This window comes from Chionomys nivalis, chromosome 9, assembly GCF_950005125.1.
Source record: "Chionomys nivalis chromosome 9, mChiNiv1.1, whole genome shotgun sequence".
NCBI lineage: Eukaryota > Metazoa > Chordata > Mammalia > Rodentia > Cricetidae > Chionomys > Chionomys nivalis.
In genome coordinates, this window is record NC_080094.1 from 15,045,204 (window position 1) to 15,065,891 (window position 20,688).

The 20,688-nt window shown below is 50.7% G+C and overlaps 1 protein-coding gene across 1 annotated transcript in view; it reads left to right on the forward strand.

Moving 5' to 3' along the window:
• Jph2 (junctophilin 2) overlaps positions 1-20,688 on the forward strand; it is a 58,746-nt gene that overhangs the window by 16,446 nt on the left and 21,612 nt on the right. The window contains exon 2 of the mRNA XM_057781921.1: positions 5,172-5,943. Within this exon, the coding sequence (XP_057637904.1) occupies positions 5,172-5,943 (772 nt within the window). The remainder of the gene's footprint in view (positions 1-5,171; positions 5,944-20,688) is intronic.

Genomic DNA, 20,688 nt, shown 5'->3' on the forward strand with positions numbered 1-20,688 from the left:
GGGACACTTCCTGCCCACCAGCCCCTACAGAGTACTCCCTGGGTGCCATCCCTGCCAGGGGCCTCCTCTAACCTTCAGTCAACTGCCTTCCCCACTCTACAGCTCTCTAGACTTTGAATCTCACCTCTCCCCTGGACCACTGCTGTGTCTGCCATATAGTGTGTGTGTGTGTGTGTGTGTGACCAGTTGAATCCCGGGTCAGAAGGTTATGATCCATCCCCGATACTGGAGTCCTGGAGTCCACACTCTCATGGACAGAGACAATGTTTATTTCGGTCACTGCTGGATCTCTGGCACCTGGAATAATAAATAAACGGCCCTGTACAAGTACTCAGGGAGTCAGTGAAGCAAGTCTCATCACTTCTACTTCACAGAGGGACAGAAACGGGCTCTGCAGGCTTAAGTAACTAAGGTGGGTTTCAGAACCACTCAAGGTCAGGGCTAAGGCTGGAATCCATACTATTCCAAACTACGTGAGAAGAGCAGCTGCAGGAGAGGGTGACGAGCAGGCTCGGTCTGCCTGGGAGACACGCACCACGGTAATGGCTGTGACCATATTTCCTAGGTCGCCCATCATTCCCAGGATTCGTACTGCTGAATCTAGAGCTGATATAGAGCTGCTTATAGTGCCTCTTTCTTCCTGGTTTGAGAAAAAAGTGGAATGTGGGTGCTGTTCCTAGGCCAACTTAACAGCGTGGTCAGGAAAACAGAGTTATATATCAGCTGCTTGCCAATGGCCTCTTTGGACCTGGGAACTGTGCAGGATGCTGGGTCCATAGTGGGAATGAGCTTGATGCTGCTCCTTTCTGCCTAGAAGCTAAAGCCCTACAGGGGAGGAAAGGCTTACAGGGAACCAATCACCACATTTATTTCCCAGCACTCGGGGAGAGCCTTAAGAAGGCGATGAGGGTGTCTTGGATGACATTTGAGGAAGGGGTTCCAGAACTCTCCCTGGATGATTTCACATGTAAGCTCAAGTTTGAAATGGCAAAGATAGATACGGGAGAGGGAGGAGAAGAGCAGGCCAAGAAAAAACCTGGGGCAGAGCAGCTCATGGCTGTAACTTCAACAATTTGGAGGCTGAGGCAGGAGAATTGCCAGGAGTTTGAAGCTAGTCTGGGCTATATAGTGAGCTCCAAGATAGCTTAGGCTATAGTGCAAGAGCCTGTCTCAAAAAACAGAAGAAAGCTGGAGAGTTGGCAGTTAAGTGCGCTGGTTGCTTTTCCAGAGGACCAGCGTTTGATTCTTAGTCCCTATGTGGTGGCTCACAGTCCTCTGTAACTCCAGCTCCAGGGGGTTTGATGGCCTCTTCTGGCCTCTGTGGGCACAGCATGCACATGACGCACAGCATACATGCAGGCAATAAAACTCATATGCACAAAATATAAATGCCCACCCTCAACATTGCTGGGCATGGTGGCACATGCCTTTAACTTCAGCATTTGGGAGGTGGATTTCTGTGAGTTCAAAGCCACCCTGGTCTGTATAGTAAGACCTTATAGCAAACACTGACAGCAACAACAAAACCAAAAGAAAAATAAAAAGAAGTCCACGCAAAGGTGTGAGATAGGGAGAAAAGTGGCTAGAGAAAAGGGCAAACTGAGGTGGCCGTGCCAGGCTGCGTGGCTGCTGGGGACCTCGGTGGGCCTGCTGGAACAATGGGATGCCCGGCAAGGATCAGCCAGGCAGCTGAGGAAGCACTGGGGGGGGGGGGGGCACTCTCAGCCACATAGCTGTCGGGAAGCTTATGTCTGCAGGTGTGGGCCTCCTGTCCCCAGGGAGGACGGCCCTGTCTTAGACACACAGGGAGATGGCCCTTCCATAGCGTTATCCTCCTTCCCAGGGCCCTGTCACTATCAATCTCCCCTGGGTGTTGGTGGCTCTTACTACATGTCTGTAAGTTTCCTAATATAGCCATACTGTTTCATTCCCTACTGGTGGCCAAGAGTGGCTCTCTGCCACAGTCTCAGGTTTTCTTGGGCTTAAAGGGACCCTGTCAGCCCGTCTCAGGCCAAATTTTAGTTGCAGGTAGGTTGCCGGATTCAATTTCACAAACCTCTCCAACCTGGAGATTAGATATCCTCTCTGCCCCCATTTCCCAGCGTCTCTGCCCAGTTCACACCCATTTCCCTGCTGCCCGCTGAGCCCCCTCCTCTTCGGAGAAGCAAAAGGAATGTAGCTATGGAGCTTCGACTCTGGTGACATAGGAGCTACGTCATCTTCTGTGTCTTTCATCCTTGCCCAGCCTTAGCTTTGCTCCGGGCTTTTTTTCACAGTTAAAGCGAAAGGAGGATAAAAGTTGTAGAAGAGACACATGCCATCCAGCTGTGCAAAATATTTGTATTAAGTGTCTGGTTCTAGTCCTCATTCTTCCAGGCCCTGAGGACTCTGCAATAAACAAAATAGACGGAACTCCTTGTCCTTATGGAGCTTCCTGCCAGGGAGGGCAATGCACCAAAGAGAAAGAAGCTGGTCTGTTGTCTATATATGTTACGAAGAAGACAGAAGCAAACACGGGGACTGAAACGTCCTGTGGGAAGGCAGGACATCAATCCATCACTCCATCAGGCAGGAGTGAGGGCTTGTAGACAGGAGCGAACCATGTGGGTACCCCAGGGAAGAATGTTCTGGTCAGAGGGAAGGGCACACAGAGACGGTTCTGAGGAGGACCACTGCTGGTATGGACGAGGAACACCCCAGAAGCCCCTAAGCCTAGAGTGGAGGGTGGCAGTGAGAACAGAGACGTGGAGGGGATGAACTTAGGGAGGGTAGAGTGGGTCCCTGGAGTGAGAAGGGCCAGAATGGGGTGCTCTGTTCTCATGTTTGGACAGAACCCCTCTGATGCGCTTGCCAGTTGCTGGCAGAGGATGGCGAGCAGCGCCTCTAAGTGAGGACGCTGAGAGGGGCCGGACTCTAGATCCACTAGCATATTTCCTGGTGGGGTTTTTCAAAAACACTCCTGGGTGTTGTTGTTTGTTTGTCTTCTGAATTTTCCCTGTTTTATTTATTTAAATGAAATTCATCAACGTTGGTAATAGAGCCTTTAGGAGGCAGGGCCTAGCAGGAGGTTTTTGGGTCTCAGGGGCATGTTCTGCCTTTCTTTCACATCTTGAAGGTTGCAGCAGGTTTGAAGGGTTCTGGTTGGGAGATGTTCTTGTCCCCAGTCTGGTGGCCCTTTTGCTTTTAGGTCTATATTGTGAGGTGCTCCTCATGTGGGGGAGAAGAAGGAAGGACACACCCCCATGACCTCTGACTAGGCCCCACCCCTTAAAGGCTCCTCCTCTGAATACAGCCATGCTGGAAACCAAGCCTTCACCACACAGATATGTGAGGGACTCTTAAGATGCAGCAAAGGCTCTGACTCGCCACTTCAGGGCGGTGACATTGATGTCACAGTACCGCTGTGCGTGGCAGCTCAAGAGGTAGAGGCGGAGGACTGGCTTTCAGTGCTGCCGTGGGAAAGACTAAGAAGGTGGTGTGTGTGTGTGTGTGTGTGTGTGTGGTGTGCGTGTGATGTGTGCGTGTGACATCTAACCGACATCTGTCTCCAGGCTGACATCGGGAACCGGGGCCAGGGATATTATTGGAGGTCAGCAGGACACACACGGGGGTGACAAAGCATTAGATGATGCCATCAGCGTGGAACCAGTGTGGGGTGGAACCATGGAGCTCTTACCTCTATGAAATCTTCAGACTGAAAGAGAGGACTTCCTGTCTCATCCCGCCTTACATTCCTCTCTAGTGCTGGGATTGAAGACGTGCACCACCACCGCCCGGCCTCTATGGCTAACTGGTGTGGCTGCTGGGATTAAATGTGTGTGTACCACTGTCTGGCTTATATAGCTGACTGATGTGGCTGTTTTACTCTTTGATCTTCAGGCAAGCTTTATTTATTAAAATACTACACTCAGGTGGCCCTGCACACTCAGAACTCCATGTACATTCATAATGTCACTTCCATGGGACTATTGGCACTTGGCTTTCTGTCTGCACACTGTCACACCTGTGATCTCATGTAGTCAAAAGACACATGCCTGCGCACAAGACTTACACACACACACACACACACCCCTCAACATTCACTCTGCTCTGTAAACTTGCTGTCTTATCTGTTCATGGCCCTCACTAGTCACACCACCTTGGACAGAAGGACAGCTGTGCATTCTTTTTCTGTATTCCAGTGGGGTCTTGCCTCTTCACACCCCTTCCTCTCTTCCAACCCCGATTACCTGATCCCACTTTTCCTTGCAGTTCTGACCCAGGACAGCACCCACAGACTTAAGTTATCTCCACTGTGCTTTTCCCACACGCCCTCAGACAGGCTGTGTGACACTGCCTTACACCAACCCCCCACATCAGCCACAGTGTGACACAGAGCTACCATCCGTCCGTGTGATCCAAAATCTGGGCACACATCCAAGTAGAATTCCCAGCCTGACCTGCTCGGATAACTGCACTGGAGCACACTGACTCACACACCTCCCACTCAGTTGCATACCTGTGACCTTAGCATGTTCCTACAGGGAGAATGTTCATACCATTCCACAAATTCCTTCTGGCAGGTTCGCTCCTGGATGGGCATCCTCCTTTTACGTCATCCAGTACTGTGACTTTGACTAATCAATCACACAGCCTCACATTTATTCTCTGACTCGCATCGCCCCTCCCCCCCGTCCGACTGTCCAGTCCCCCGTCGTGCCCCCCATCCCCCCGCCGTCCCCCCATCCCCCCCGTCGTACCCCCCACCCCCCCGTCCCCCCCCCCACTTCCCACTGGAACATGCTCTGACATACTTGTATTCTCAGGTACACACGGGGCCAAGCACTCTGTCCCTCCGATGGCTCAGCCTTTTCATGGTGCCCTCCGGCCTTGCCCACATCTGACCCTGCCTGTAGCCTCCTGAGACCACTTTCCAGGCACACACAACAACATGCTTATCCCTCCTATAGCCAAACTGTCCTCTGGACCCCACCCTGCTTTGACCATGACCCAGGTCACACGCTAGGGTTCCTGTTTCTTACTGAGGCCACCTTCCAGGTCGGCACAGCAGTGTGCATTCCTTGTTCTTTCAATGATTTCTTCTCTCTCTGGACCCCACTCTGTCTTGTCCATAGGGGAGGGGGGTCACCGAGCCTCTTCCACCCACTGACACAGTTCTCTTCGCCCCGCAGGGACCTACCAAGGCCAGTTCACCAACGGCATGCGGCATGGCTACGGCGTGCGCCAAAGTGTACCCTATGGGATGGCGGTGGTGGTGCGCTCCCCGCTGCGCACATCGCTGTCTTCGCTGCGCAGCGAGCACAGCAATGGCACGGTGGCTCCGGACTCGCCGGCCGCGGACGGGCCAGTGCTGCCCTCGCCCCCAGTACCGCGCGGTGGCTTTGCGCTCAGCCTGCTAGCCACCGCCGAGGCTGCGCGTCCCCCGGGGCTGTTCACACGTGGCGCGCTACTGGGTCGGCTGCGACGCTCAGAGTCGCGCACGTCGCTGGGCAGCCAGCGCAGTCGCTTGAGCTTCCTTAAGAGCGAGCTGAGCTCAGGCGCCAGCGATGCCGCGTCCACCGGCAGCCTGGCCGAGGGCGCCGAGGGCCCCGACGACGCGGCCGCGCCCTTTGACGCCGACATCGACGCCACCACCACCGAAACCTACATGGGCGAGTGGAAGAACGACAAGCGCTCAGGCTTTGGCGTGAGCGAGCGCTCTAGCGGCTTGCGGTACGAGGGCGAGTGGCTGGACAACCTGCGCCACGGCTATGGCCGCACCACGCTGCCCGACGGCCACCGCGAGGAGGGCAAGTATCGCCACAACGTGCTGGTCAAGGGCACCAAGCGCCGCGTACTGCCGCTCAAGAGCAACAAGGTACGCCAGAAGGTGGAGCATGGCGTCGAGGGCGCACAGCGTGCAGCTGCCATCGCTCGCCAGAAGGCTGAGATCGCGGCTTCTAGGTAAGAACCTGGTGGGACCCTCAGCCTAGAGGGCCTGAGCCAAGTCTACTCCTAAATTTCTGTACTGTGCGAGTCACCCATGCATCTAGCTATCTGCACATCGTGCCTCAGCCATCCACCCCAGCAGCTGCCACCCACCAATCCCAGCCCTTGGCGTAACTTGTTCTCACACAACCTGTCTAATAGCCATGCCTCTCTTGTCAGCAGTCATCCATTCACCCACGCCACATGCAATTACCCACTTACACCACCATACACCCATCCATCCATCCATCCATCCATCCATCCATCCATCCATCCACCAAACCCAGCAGTCACCCACCCAGACATCCCTCCAATCCCTTCACAGCTTCTCAAACACTCAGAGCCTCTATCCATTCAACCATTTCCGGTCACGCAATCCCTTTAATATCTACCCGAGTAATTATCCATCTACACACCCACACTCACCTTCACCCACACAGTGAATTCTTTACCCCTTTTCACTCCTCTGGCTGCCTAATCATCTACACAACCACTGATCCAACTACTCACATGTCTGTTTGACCGCTTATCCATCCCCCATCCACCAATCATCTTTATTTACCTAACTACTTCGCCCATTGTATAAAGCAGTAACGAGTCCGCCACCATCCAGTCATCCAGCACCTCGATGCCTAACCATACTTCCATCCAACCACTGGCCACACATCCAGTCACTCAGCCCTGCTCCCCTATCCAGCCTGCCTGCTATGCTTGCCCTTTCCCCTGCTCACCCCCCCTCCCCATCATCTACTTTCCATCCCCCAATGTCTTCTCATTCTAAAGCAGATGGAGTTCTAACATGGTCTTCCAGTGTGTATTAAACAACATTGACCTCTCCCACGCCTTTGGTCACCTTCCAGAGTTTCTTGTGCTATTTCAGATGAGCTAAATGAGGCTTGGAGCACTAAGGAGCTTTGTGTAGCCACTTGCCCAGAAGGTTTGCGTTTCACCACGCGGTGTCACCGTTTCTTAGTTGTCCATCCTTGGCCAGTTGTGTTTTCTTCTCAAGGCTGAGGAGCCTCCTCTGTACAAACAGGGCTGGCTGTTCTGAGGGTTGACAAAGCCAGCGCAGGCGAAGTGCTCCTGGTGAGTCCTCTGGAAGCAGACTCTCAGACGGAGATCCAAACGCAGGAAGATGTTTATGGGAAGCACTCTTAGAATGAAGGAGAAGGGAAGAATCCAGATGGGGCTGAAGGGGAAGTTGCACAGCAATGAGGTCTTCACAAAGAGTTCCATTGACCACGTGGGTTTGCTCTGCAGAGGGATGTCATCCCTATTGGAATGAGGGAGTTGGACCAACCCCACTAGGTAGAATGTAGACTCTTCGCCAGAAAGGAGTGTGGCCTAGGGGCTGGGCAACTCCCTTCGGCCTGGGTCAATCCCTGGAGAGGGCTGGCAGTCTGTGGTTCTCCAAGTGACGTGAGTGTGAGAAGGAAGGCCGTGGATCCTGAGGCGGAATCTGGAAGGTTCATTATAGTACCCACAGCAGCGCAAACACCCAGTTCAGGCACAGTGATGCCAATAGTCCCTGACATTCAACAGATTTGTCTGACAGATGTGAAACTGAGCTCAAAGACTATAAAGTGCATTCCCCACTTTCTGTGTCACGGTGACGCCATTGTTTGACAGAAACAGAAGATTTGGTTTTGTTTCACCCAGCTTTGAGGGTTTCAGTCTGTTGTGGAAGGGAAGGCAGAGTAATTCAATTCATGGTGGCTAGAGTGTGGGGTAGAGGCATCGGCTGTTCCTGCATGGACCCTGAAGCAGAGAGTGAGACAGGAAGTGGGCTAAGAATGCCCTGCACCTAGTGACCTTTTTACCAGCTAGGCCTCACCTCCAATACTTTCCAAAATAGTACCACCAGCTGGAGAGCAGCATTTAAAGAGCGTGGTGGAGAGGTGGCTTACAGTAGAGAGTGTTCACTGCTTGGCAGAGGACCTGGCTTTGACTCTCAGCACTCACAACTGCCTTCAACTCTAGTTCCAGGGGATGTGACACCTTCTGACTCGGCAGGCTCATGTATGAATGTGGTGTCCATACATATTCAGGTGCCTGTACATGCACACAAAATAACAAATAAATATCTTTAGAACATGAGCCTGTGGGGACATTTCCATTTCAAACCATAACAGTGCCCAATACCACAAAGAAAGGAAGCAGAAGTCTTAAGCCTGAGCCTTCTGATTCCAAAGCTTTAACTTGCACAGCCTTAGACTTCAAATGGTTGTGAGTGTAGCAGTTAGTACTGCAAAACAGGAAAGAAACTAAGGGCGGTTTTCTTGAGACTTCTTGCTTAAAGCCTCTAAGGTTAGAATGTTTCTTCCATCTGAACTTGTGGGGAAGTGTAATTGCTGTACTGTTGCAAATCTCTATTCGGTCTTAATAATAAAAACTCAGAGTGAGATATTAGGGGGTGAAAGCTGAAAGATCCTCCCTCCCTCCCTCCCTCCCTCCCTCCCTCCCTCCCTCCCTACTTTCCTTCCTTCCTTTCCTTCTTCTTTCTTCCTTTCTCCATTCATTCGTTTGTTCCTTCCTTCCCTTTTTTAAAAAAATTATTTTTAACATAGTTTCTTTATTGTTTCTTTGGGAATTTCCCATCATGCACCCCAATCCCAATCATTTCTCAGTCCCTCTAATGGTTGTGCCAGGTGGGAGCCAGGGCTATCTTGGATCACCTGTGGACAGAATACAAACAGGTTCAGAAGACCTTGAGATGATGCCCTGCCCCTTGTACCAGCTGTGTGACCTTCCCCACTCTGACTGTGGGACCTTCATGCCTCATAGGGCAGAGAGGAGTTAGGAGGAAAGGAGCTACTGATTGGCATGGAGCAGTGAGCAGTGGAAGGCATTGTCAGTTTTAAAGACAAAGCAGAGGATGCTGGGTAACGAGCGCTTTCCCCAAACTCTCCCTGTGGAGCAGAGATACTCCTGTCTGCTCTCTTACTTCCCCTGCCCTTGTCCTTGCAAGCACCCTTGCATCTGAATATGTGGCACTGTCACGGAGAAGGTCCCCCAGGCCCTGCAGCTGGCCTGTGCTTCTGGAATGAGAAACAGGTACCTAGCCTCTCCTATGTACAGCTCTGCTGGCTGTGTACAGGAAGCTCTGGGGAGAGCTGGAAGCAGTAGAGAATAGGCAGCTGAGACCCTGAATGGGAGTGGCTCAGGCTCCAATGCAAGCCCAGCAGAACTTCCAATTAAGGGAGTCTTTGGGTTAGGAGTAAACACAGGATTGCAGCATCTTCCTTGAAGGCTTCCCACTCCCTGGGGCTTTGGTGATGCAGAGGGACAGGAAGTAGCCCCAGCAACCCACAGCCTCCTGGGGCTCAGGAGGGCTGGGCTTCAGTCCTCTGTAGCATCTAGCTCTGGACTCTGGATTTGGATATACCCATCAGCTCAGCATCCCTAACCAGGGCATCTCTCCCAGGCAAAGGAAACCTACACGTCTTGCCCCTGTAGGAAGGGCAATGGACAGAAAAGGATTCTAGACCCTCCATGCTCAGTGTGCTATACTCTTGTCATGGGCTGTGAGGCCCATGAGATGCGTTTAGTCTCAACTGACAGGTGGAAAATGTATACCATATTTTAGAGACATACTGCCAAAAGAAGGCAAAATAAGTTGTTAAAATTTTAAAAAATATAAATTATTAAAGACTAGGAATATGATCCAGTTGATAAAGTACTTGCTGTGCAAACACGAAGAGCTGAGTTTGATCTCCAGCACACACATATGCTCACGCACACACACACAAACATACATATACACACAGACACATGCACACACAAACACACACATACATATACATATACAGACACACACATACAAATACATACGCAGACACACATACATATACATACACAGATACACACACAGAGGCATATACACACAGATACACAAACATAGACACACTGACATACACCTACAGACACACACATACAGAGACACATAGACACACAATATACCACCTCCACAGATATACATAAAGCACACACATATACATATACATATATACACACAGACACACATGCACACATAAAACACACACAGACACACACACATACTTCATATTAGCATGAATTTGCAATCCCAGCTATGGGGAGGTCGAGAAAGACCGATCCCTGGGGCTCTTTGGCCAGTCACCCAGCTCATCAATGAGCGCAAGGTCCCAGTAACAAATCCTGTCTCAGAAGACATGGTGGGCAGCTCCTGAGGGATTAACTTGAGATTGACTCCTGGCATCCACATGCATGTGCACATGTGTAGATGGTGTGCACACTTGTGCACACGTAATACTGATTACATGTTGAAATAGTTGTATTTTAGATATCTTGTGTTAAGGGGAAATAGACTTTTGATATGAATCTTACCTGTTTCCTTTTACTTTTTAAAAGGTGGTTCCTAGAAAAAAACCATGATTATGGATGTATGTATATACGTGGCTTTTTCAATCACATTTTTTTAAATTTATCATTTAAAATTTTATATACCAACCACAGTTTTACCCTCTCTCCTCTCCTTCCATTCTCCCCCCCACCTCCATCCTACTGCCCCCCACATCCACTCCTCCTCCATCTCCATTCAGATGGGGTAAGGCCTCCCACGGGAATCAACAAAGCATGACATATCAAGTTGAGGCAGGACCAAGCTCCTCTGCCCTGCATCAAGGCTGAGCAAGGCATCCTACCATAGGGAGTGGGCTCCAAAGAGCCAGCTCATGTATCAGGGACAGGTCCTGGTTCCACTGCTAGGGGCCCAGCGAAAGAGTCTTAGAACCTTTCAGCCCCTCAGAGATAATCTAACCAGTTCTCTGACCACCTGGGGAAACTGAGGCACAGAAAGTATGACATCATGCCTACAGCCACCAAGGGATCTAGGCCTTTTGCATTTTGTGGCCAAGAGCTCTTTCTCAACCTCCTTTTAAGGTCATGGATCTGGGTGGTGGAGGGAGGCTAGGAGGTGTCTTAGCTTCTCTGGTTGATACACCCACCCACATCCCAATTCTTGACTCCCTCTGGGGGGAGCACAGGCAGTGGCTGAGGGAGGACTCTGGCTGTCTACTGCTGGTTTCTTTCCAGCACCCACTTCCCTCCTTTCTCACAGAAGGCTGATCTCTCTCCACCACACAGCTTTTACAAGGCTTACAGCGGAGTCTGTAGTGATATTTAATTTCTATTTTAATAAATAAAGCTTGCATGAAGACAGACAAAACAGCCACACTAGTCAGCCAAACAAGCCAGGCAGTGGTGGCACACACCTTTAATCCCAGCACTAGAGAGGACGATAAGGCAGGATGAGACAGGAGCCTCACTCTCTTTCAGTCAGAAGATTTCATAGACGTAAGAGCTCTCTAGTGGCTTGGCTGCTTTGCTTTTCTGATCTTCAGGTTGAACCCCAATATTGGTCTCTGGGTTTTTATTAATCATGCTATAGGAGTCTGTTTGCTGAGCACTGCTCAGGGCTCCATCCACACCCCTACACGATGAGCTTCCCAACAGCTCAGGATTTTTACTAGAGTGATATCCCTGAACTGGTTCTGTCCCTTGTCCCACTCCCTGCCTCCAGCACCTCCTCAAATTGCTTCTAAAGTCTTCTGGTGTCACCAGTGTGTGCCACACGCTCAACTCTTTCCATTTTGTCTTTATTTTTCTCTAATTTCTAAAATTAGTGTACAGAGTTCTCACTTTAGTGATAGTGCCCTTTGAAGCACTCAAGTTTTTTAAACTTTTATGATGTCAGCTTATCTACTTTTTTTCCCCCTTTTGCTACATGAGAAAACATTGTCTAATCCAAAATTCTGTTTTTTTTCTTTTTTTTGAGACAGGGTCTCACTATGTAGCTCTAACTCTCCTGAAACTCACCATGTAGACCAAACTCACAGAGATCCACCTGCCTCTGCCTCCCGAGTGCTGGGATTAAAGGCGTGCGCCACTATGCCAGGCCCAGCTAGATTTCTTATGCTACTGTTTAACTTGTTTCCTGTATATTCTTTTTTTTTTTTTTTTTTTTTTTTTTTTTTTTTTTTTTTTTTTTAGGTTTTTCGAGACAGGGTTTCTCTGTGGGTTTGGAGCCTGTCCTGGAACTAGCTCTTGTAGACCAGGCTGGTCTCGAACTCACAGAGATCCGCCTGCCTCTGCCTCCCGAGTGCTGGGATTAAAGGCGTGCGCCACCACCGCCCGGCTGTTCCCTGTATATTCTTTCTCCTGGTTTCTACCTTTCTGGTAACTTTTATCTAAAATAGATTCAGGAGCAACTTCTCTGGTTTGAACTCTTACGAAGAGGGTCTCTACACTTCATATTGTTTCCCATGAAGTCACATAGTGAAATCTTAAGTTCTTTGCATGATAGACCAGGGAACTTAGTCCCAGAACGGGGGAGGGGCAGAGAGGAGAGGAATCATCCTGAAGGACATGGTGAGAGAAGAGAAACTGAAGCAGAAGGGAGAAACAAAACACATCTTCAACCAAACGCCACGGTGCTCAGAGCCACAGTGCTCACATCCACGGTGCTCATAGCCACGGTTCTCACAGCCACGGTGCTCACAGCCACGGTGCTCACAGCCACGGTTCTCACAGCCACGGTGCTCACAGCCACGGTGCTCAGAGCCACAGTGCTCACATCCACGGTGCTCACAGCCACGGTGCTCAGAGCCACAGTGCTCACATCCACGGTGCTCACAGCCACGGTGCTCACAGCCATGGTGCTCACATCCACAGTTCTCACATCCATGGTGCTCACAGCCACGGTGCTCACAGCTATGGTGCTTACAGCCATGGTGCTCACAGCCATGGTGCTCATATTCACATGGGAGAACTTCTGGGAATCTGTGGGTCTCCCTCATTTATTCAAGTGCTGGGTACCACCACTGCTGACTTACATGCGGGTGCCGTAAATGCCCCTCGGGTTCTTATGTATACATGGCATACTGACGAGGCTGTCTCGCCACCACTCTTTCCCCATCTTAAACATTGTCTACAGCACACTCATTAACATTTAAGGAAGGGCAGAATAATAAAAAAAAAATGTAAAAATCCTTCCTACCCCAGCTGCCTTCAAAGGGATCACTGTCAAGAGTTCACTGAGAAAATTTTTCCATTTACCTCTCTGCTCTTGTTTTGTTCTGTTTTTCATGACTACATTTGCCTTCATAATGTTCTGAGAGCTTTCCAGGAGCTATATGACATCCACCCCCATTAATTTGCTGGTACCATGATTTATTTCTTCACAGTGCCCGAAAACATTTAATGTCTGCATGGCCACAAATGAGGCTGTGGTGAACACTGCAAAACCCATCTCCTTGCTCACGGTGGCTGGTTAAAGGAATGGCCCAGCCAGGAAACTTCCCAGAGATGGCCAAACATCCTTAGGGCTCATCGGAACTGTGTATGTCCCACTTACCCATGGGGGATGCTCTAAGGTGTAGCAACAAACATGCACAGTACTGGACCCTTATACACTAACACTTTCCCTATGTAAGATCCTACAATAAAGGTTAATTTCTAAGTTAGGTGCAGTAGGAGATTTTCAGCAACTCTCAGAGGTGCAACAGAGCAGTTATAATTCGAAACTGTAACAGAAGTTAGTTAAAACATGTGCTCATGGATCTCTTATTTCAGGAATATCCATTTAGTTGGCATCTTTGGACCTGAGCTGTTGTGTAGCTCAGTTGGTACAGGGCTTGTCTGGCATACATGAAGCCCCTGATTCAGTTCCCAGAACCTCGTGAGCCAGGCATAATGGCACAGGCCTGCAATTGCAGCACTTGGGAGGTCTGAGCAGAAAGTTCAAGGTCATCCTCAGTTGCAGAGTACATTGGAGGCCAGCCTTGGCTGCAGAAGACTCTGTCTTCGTCATCATCAACAACAACACAAAATCCATGGTGGACTTTGGGTATAGTGCTGCCTCACCCAAGTCTCTACAAGGGGTTACCTTCTGATAGCCACCTCAGTGGGCTCTCCTGGTGTGGTCCATGGCACCGTGGAGCAGGCAGGTGTCACACGCAAACACACTCCCGGACCATCCCTCTCCAGTGGCCATATCACTCCTCTACATCTCACAAGTACTTGTTTCTTTTTAAAATTGGTTTTATTGAGTTATACATTTTTGTCTGCTCCCCTCCCTTCCTCCTTTCTTCCCCTCTACCCTCCCCGCATGACCTCCACACTCCCAATTTCCTCAGGAGATAGAGTCTTTTTCTCCTTCCTATGTAGATTCATATATGTCTCTCTTAGGGTCCTCCTTGTTGTCTAGGTTCTCTGGGTTTTGAACTGTAGGTTGGTTATTCTTTGCTTTATGTCTGAAAACCACTTAAGAGTAAGTACATATTATATTTGTCTTTCTGGGTCTGGGTTACCTCACCCAATATGTTTTTTCCTAGATCCATCCATTTGCCTGCAAATTTCAAGATGTCATTTTTTTTTATCACTGTGTAGTACTCCACTGTATAAATGTACCACATTTTCTTTTTACATTCTTCGGTCGAGAGGCATCTAGATTGTTCAAGGTTCTGGTTATTATGAATAATGCTGCTATAAACACAGTTGAGCACATGTCCTTGTGGTACGATTGAGCATCGTTTGGATATATACCCAAAAGTGGTATTTCTGGGTCTTGAAGAAGGTTGTTTCCTGATTTTCTGAGAAATTGCCACACTGATATCCAAAGAGGCTGTACCAGTTTTCACTCCCACCAGCAATGGAGGAGTGTTCCCTTTACCCCATATCTCTCCAGCATAAGCTGTCATCGGTGTGTTTGATCTTGGCCATTCTGACAGGTGTAAGATGGAATCTCAGCATTGTTTTGATTTGCATTTCTCTGAGGCCTGAGGATGTTGAGCATTTTGTGTCTTTCAGTCATTTGACATCTCACAAATACTTTAAGAACAATTGTTGCAGGGGTGGTCTAAGTGCCTAAAGGAAGAGTTTCTGGGGCCAAGCACTGTGTGTGTGTTTGCCCTCAGAATCCCCTGCCCCCCTGCCCTGATCATCTCCAAGGAGCTCTCACCAGATGGACCCCCTCCCCCCTCCTCAGTGCCAACACCATGCATTTCTCCTTTAGCTTCTTTGTCAGTTATCTGAGGACATGGCTGCATGTCATGCTCTCAGGACCACTTTCAGCACCCCCACAGACAGCTGCATGGCGTCTTCCCCATGGCTTGTCTCTGACATTCCTGGTACTTCGAAGGTTCCATCAGTCTAGTGTCAGCCTCCCCAGAAATGGGCTGGAATGGCAGACAGGTTCTAGCTCAGAGCCCTTTCATTCCCTAAGTCCTTCCGTTGTGACTCACCAGATGGATAAACTCCTTATGCCGCCCAGAGAGACTGAAGACGGTGGTGGGTGGAATGTCCCGAGTTGTCAGGGTGGGACTCCCGCGGGATACATGAGGCAGCTGTGGCTTTGAGGCTGAGAGAATTAGGAGACCTTCCAAGCTTGGTGAGCAGAGAACCCAGGCAAGCATCCAGTTTGAATCTGTCCTCAAAGAAATGAAGCCCTGTGTTCTGGGTTCACAATGAGGAAGCTGAGACGTGGGAAGGGGTGCAAACTCACCAGGATGTATGGTGTGCTAGGCTGGGAAGGGGTACGTGCCTGACCTGGGTATGTGGTGTGCCAGGCAGGGAAGGAGTACGGGCCTGAACTGGGTGTGTGGTGTGCTAGGTTGGGAAGGGGTAGGGCCCGGCCAGGGTGTGTGGTGTGCCATGTCTAAGCAGATAGGGCCGAGGTGGCGAGCAGAAGGGGGGTGCCTTCGTGAAGCTTCAGTTGGTTCTGGGCACATAAATGGTTCTAACAGACAAAGGACTGGGGCCTGTGTGGTGGAAAGAGAGACTTTGCCTCCCTACCCCCGTCCCTATGAACTGGGCTTCTAGACAGCCAAAGGGCCTTTCTACCTTATTTTTTAGCCTGACTAGAAAAGTCAGAGAATGGACAGGCAGGCAGTCTATACCTTCAGGAGAAAAGGGCCCTTCCCTGTACATGTTCAGGTGTCCCCATTTCTGGGGTAGGCCATGTTTGGCCTGACCCTAGCACCTCAGCTGAGCTCCAGGGACTTAGAGGTCAGCATTGGAAGGAGACAGATGTCAGAACACTGGAATTAGGAGTGTAGATGAAGGTGCCGTGGCTGTCACCAGAGGAAAACCCAAGAACTCAAGGTCACGGTCAGGGTCTGGAGGCTTGGCCTGCAGTCCTACGTACTGATTACAAGGCCTCTCTGTAACCTTCCTTCCCTGCGTGTCCTCTGCAAGGTAGAGGTCAGGAGAGAAGTGGCTTTGTGGGCTGGAGAGAGGACCTGGAAGGTGTTTGGTCATGTGACAAGTCCAGGACACCACCTATCTCAATATAAAGTGGGGGAGCCCACAGTCAGGCTCCACGCTGAGAGCCCTCATCTACGCCATTCTCACGGAGAGATCTTCGCCACCCGCCTTTCATAGCTGACGAAAGCAGTGGACACCCACCGGACAGCAGCCCCATTGAGGCCTCCAGTCCACTCACCCTGCAGAGGAGACAGCCTCTCAGCTTTTAGGCGTCAGGGTTGCTCTGCCATTGCGGGCCAGTGTTGACTGCCTGGCCAAGCTCAGTCTGGTGGAACCGGCGGCAGCGTAAGCCATACTGAGGAACTAGGTTCCTATCCTGCCCCTCACCTCACCCGTGTCATCTGTAGAATGGGGCAACCCCCGCCCTGCCTTCTGGGGCGATAGCGGGATGACAAGAGGTAGGGGTGCTGTGGGCGTCTCTGCGTGGCCATGGAGTCCAAGGCAGTTTTCATCACCCTCCTACCTCCCTGACACCCAGGCGGTGGAGTTGATGAAACCAGCTGGCTCCAACTTCAGGCTTCCTTCTGCTCCACGTGTCGTTTTGCCTTTTGCCATGCTGGGTTTCCAAAGCTGGGCTTCCACTTCCCTTCCTTAGTTCAGAGAAGTCATGCCCTGCCCCAGGAAAGAAGTTAAAAATAAAGCCGGGCCTCAAATCCTCCGAGCAAACACCCAGCTCTCTAAAAATAGCCTCTGCATCAAGTCTCCGGGGCCAGGCTGGGATGGAGGTTGGCATGGGACAAGACTGGCTTTCCCAGCCAGGCCTCAGCAGCACCGTGGCCTGCTAAGCCCACTCTAGACCATTCTTTCTGTTACCGCCACTGCCAGTCCCCTCTCCCTGTCCCCTTAAAGTTCCCTCTTGGCTCTTCACTCCTCTTGCTTCTGGGTGCAGACAGAGTGAGTCCCTACCAATACCAGCCTGTCCACTCTGGTGAGTCCGACATTCGCGGGGCCTTAACCTGTATACTATAGAAGGCAGGACCTGAGACAAGGGTTTGGTTCATGTAGTTTATTTGGGAGATAATTTGAGGAAGGGGATGAGAGGGAGTGGGAGGAGCGAGATAGGGAAGAGGGACCACCCAGAAAGAGCTCATGTGGCTGAGTTACTGCTGCAGACTGCAGGTGCTAGGCGTGGTTGAAACACGGGGACCACCAGGATCTTTTTCCTGACAGGTGGACCTGGACCTCCCATCTCTCATTTACTAAGTCTTCCATGGATTGGAAACTACCTCACTGGCCATTGGTGGTGGCGCACGCCTTTAATCCCAGCATTTGGGAGGCAGAGGTAGGCAGATCTCTGTGAGTTCGAGGCCAACTTGGTCTACAGAGCAAGTTCCAGGACAGGTTCCAAGGCTGTACAGAGAAACTCTGTCTCAACAAACCAAAAGAAGAAGAAGAAAAAGAAGAGGAAGAGGAAGAGGAAGGGAAGGGGAGGGGAGGGGAGGGAAGGGAAGGGAAAGGAGGGAGGGAGGGAGGGAGGGAGGGAGGGAGGAAGGAAGGAAGGAAGGAAGGAAGGAAGGAAGGAAGGAAGGAAAAAGATGCAATACAGTGTCCATGTGTGACTTTCCAGGCAACAAAAGCGAGCACAGAGCTAGCACTAGGATGTCTGGCAATGCATGCCTTGCATACTTGATGTCTATAGCTTTGCCAGGGTGCCTCTGTGGTGATTCTTGGGAGCTACAAGACTGAAGAGAGGCAAGTCTCCACATCGTTGATAGGAATCAGTAAAGCCTTTAAAAGTCTTAAAAGGGCCGGTGAGATGGCTCAGCGTTAGGGGCTCCTGCAACCAAGCCTGAAGACTTGAGTTGGATCCCAGGACTCACATGGCAGAAGTGAGAACCAGCTCCCACAAGTTGGCCTCTGGCAGGATGTTTTTTTAAGTAGCTAATTTTGTGTATGCGCACACACAAAAAAAATTAGTTACTTCCTTTTTAAAGCCTGCCAAGTGCAATTCACTGACAACAGGAAGGAAGGAAGGAAGGAAGGAAGGAAGGAAGGAAGGAAGGAAGGAAGGAAGGAAGGAAAAAAAGAAAAAAATCTCCCACTTCTGGTTTGGATTTGGACTTGGGTAGGAGGAGGGTTCAGGACCACCTACAGCATCTACTGCATTCAAGCAAGCTCTGGGTGGACAGTGGACAGCTGAGCTCTGGGAACTGTGACCTCATTTAGACCCATCCTCCACTGCCGTGGGTGTAACTGGGACAAGGTAGAGGAGACACTGTATAGAGATCAGAGATGTCACTGTAGGAGAAAGCACAGACTCCTAGAATCTCCACAGCCTTCCTTTGTGGCTCTGGGTCACCCCAACAGTGCCATCTCACATTGAATTTCCATCACTCATGTCCAATCATAGCCCCTCCAAGGATGACTTCCTCTCCCGAGCTCCTGTCTGGTCTGAACTCGCCACGTTATGCTCATCAGCACATGGCTTAGTACCCGGCGCATGCGCAAGCCTCAGAGAGCAGGTTGTTGATGCAGTTCTCAAGCATCGTGGGATGGAAAAGTCCCCCAGGGCTGAGACACTCCCTGTACACCCTCTTAAGGCTTCAAACACATTCAGTGCATGTTTATGGAGAACCCACTGTGTGCCAGGCTTGGGGAAGAAAGCCTGAAGATCCGAGACTTCCTTCTTCGTTAGAGAAGTCTAATGACCAGGGAGGCCCTCACTGAGAAAGCAGTTAAGCGGAGACATCGGACCGAGTGAATCAGTCAGTGGACAGTCTAGGAAGAGCAGGCTGCCTACAGAGAGAGGGTAGGGTAAGGTGATGTCACAGACGTGTGACCACGTGTGTGCCTGGAACTGAGTGGGCTCCTGGAAATGAGGTAGGCAGGGAGACCTGTGTGGCTGGAGGGAAAGGGAGGGAGGAGAAGAAGCAGAGGCCAGAGAGAGTGGGGGTGGGGTAGAAAGAGATGACAGCCTCGTCTGCTGACCACATGTAGTGTATGTGTGTGTGTGTGTGTGTGTGTGTGTGTGTAGGTATGTATGAACAAGCAGATGCATGTTCATGTGGCTGCACACTTGTGTAGGTGTACAGGTATTGACATGCAGGCAGAAGCCAGCAGTCAGCCTTGGGTACAGCTTCTCAGGCGCCAGCCACCTTTTCTGAGGCAGGGTCATCCATTGGTCTGAAGCTTCCTGCGTAGGCTAGGCTGGCAGACCCATGAGCCCCAGGACCCACCTGGCTCTGCTTGCCCATTGCTGCAATCATGGGCTTTTGCCACCACACCTGGCTTGTTAACGTAGCTTGTTGAGGGTTGAAGTCAGGGCCTCGTGCTTGCCGGGCAAGTGCTTTACCAATTAAGCCATCTCCTTCATCCTCATAAGTAGCTATTTTAATTAAATCGATTAAAAGCTCTACTCCCTAGCTGTAGTAGCCACATTTCAAGGACTTGCTAGCTCCCGCTTTGGACAACACAGATATTAAACATTCTAACTGCTCCCAATTTTGTTGGGCAGTGCTTTTCTTTGGCCGTGCAGGTCACTGCAGGTCATCACCGTATGCCGTACAGAACTGGGCACACACTGCAGGGCCCTTTCCTCACCTCCAAAGGTGTGTGTGACTGAAGCGTGCAAGGCCATTAAGTGCAGCCCCAGCCAAAACCAGAATGCCTTTCCCACCACCCTTGCCAAGTGGCCATTCGCTCACTGCCTCTGCCTCGGCAGGCACGGAAGCTCAGCACTTTCAGAGATGGCTGAGACCAACTTTGGGCTCCTTGGCCCTGGGATCCTCTAGGCTAGCCTTTCTGCACTCCATGAATTCTTCCTAAAGATTCCGGTTCTGCTCCCTGAGACTTGGGTCAGCCAGGTGGGTCGTCAAGCCTGCTGCTGGTGCCTTCCCTGGGGCTTGTGGCCACTCTAGTACATCCTCGGTGACCCATTTCATTGTCTTACCCTCCTGCCATCTTTAGAGAGTAGCTTCAGCTTCACACTTAAAACTGAGACAAGCACCCTTGTCATTGAAAAGAGAAGGAAGAGAAGGAAGAGAAGGACACAGCTTCTGTCCTTGGGTAAAGACAGCACCGCCATCCACCTCCAAACCTTGGGATTGCCCCATCCCAAGGGTCTTCTTCTTCTTCTTCTTTTTTTTAAAAGCTGGATGCAAAGACATTTTTAGGCAGATGGAATACTTCTGAGTATGACGGGCTTCTGCTGGTAGGGAAGAAAGGGACATGGGTGAGCCACTAACATCTGCCCGGACACCCCTGCAGAGACCTAGACGTAACCTGGGGTCTTCTGTCTCCAGCCTTCTACACTCATATGTCTTCTGTGCCTTCACAATGTCCCTGGTTTCAAGTTCCCATCCATTCCCCGCCTTCCTGAGTAGAGGCACAGCATTTACAGTCAGGGGTGTAGGCTTTGGGGTTGGTTAACCCTTGCTCCCTATGCAAGCTCTTTCCCTGAGCCTTGGTTTCCCCAGCTGT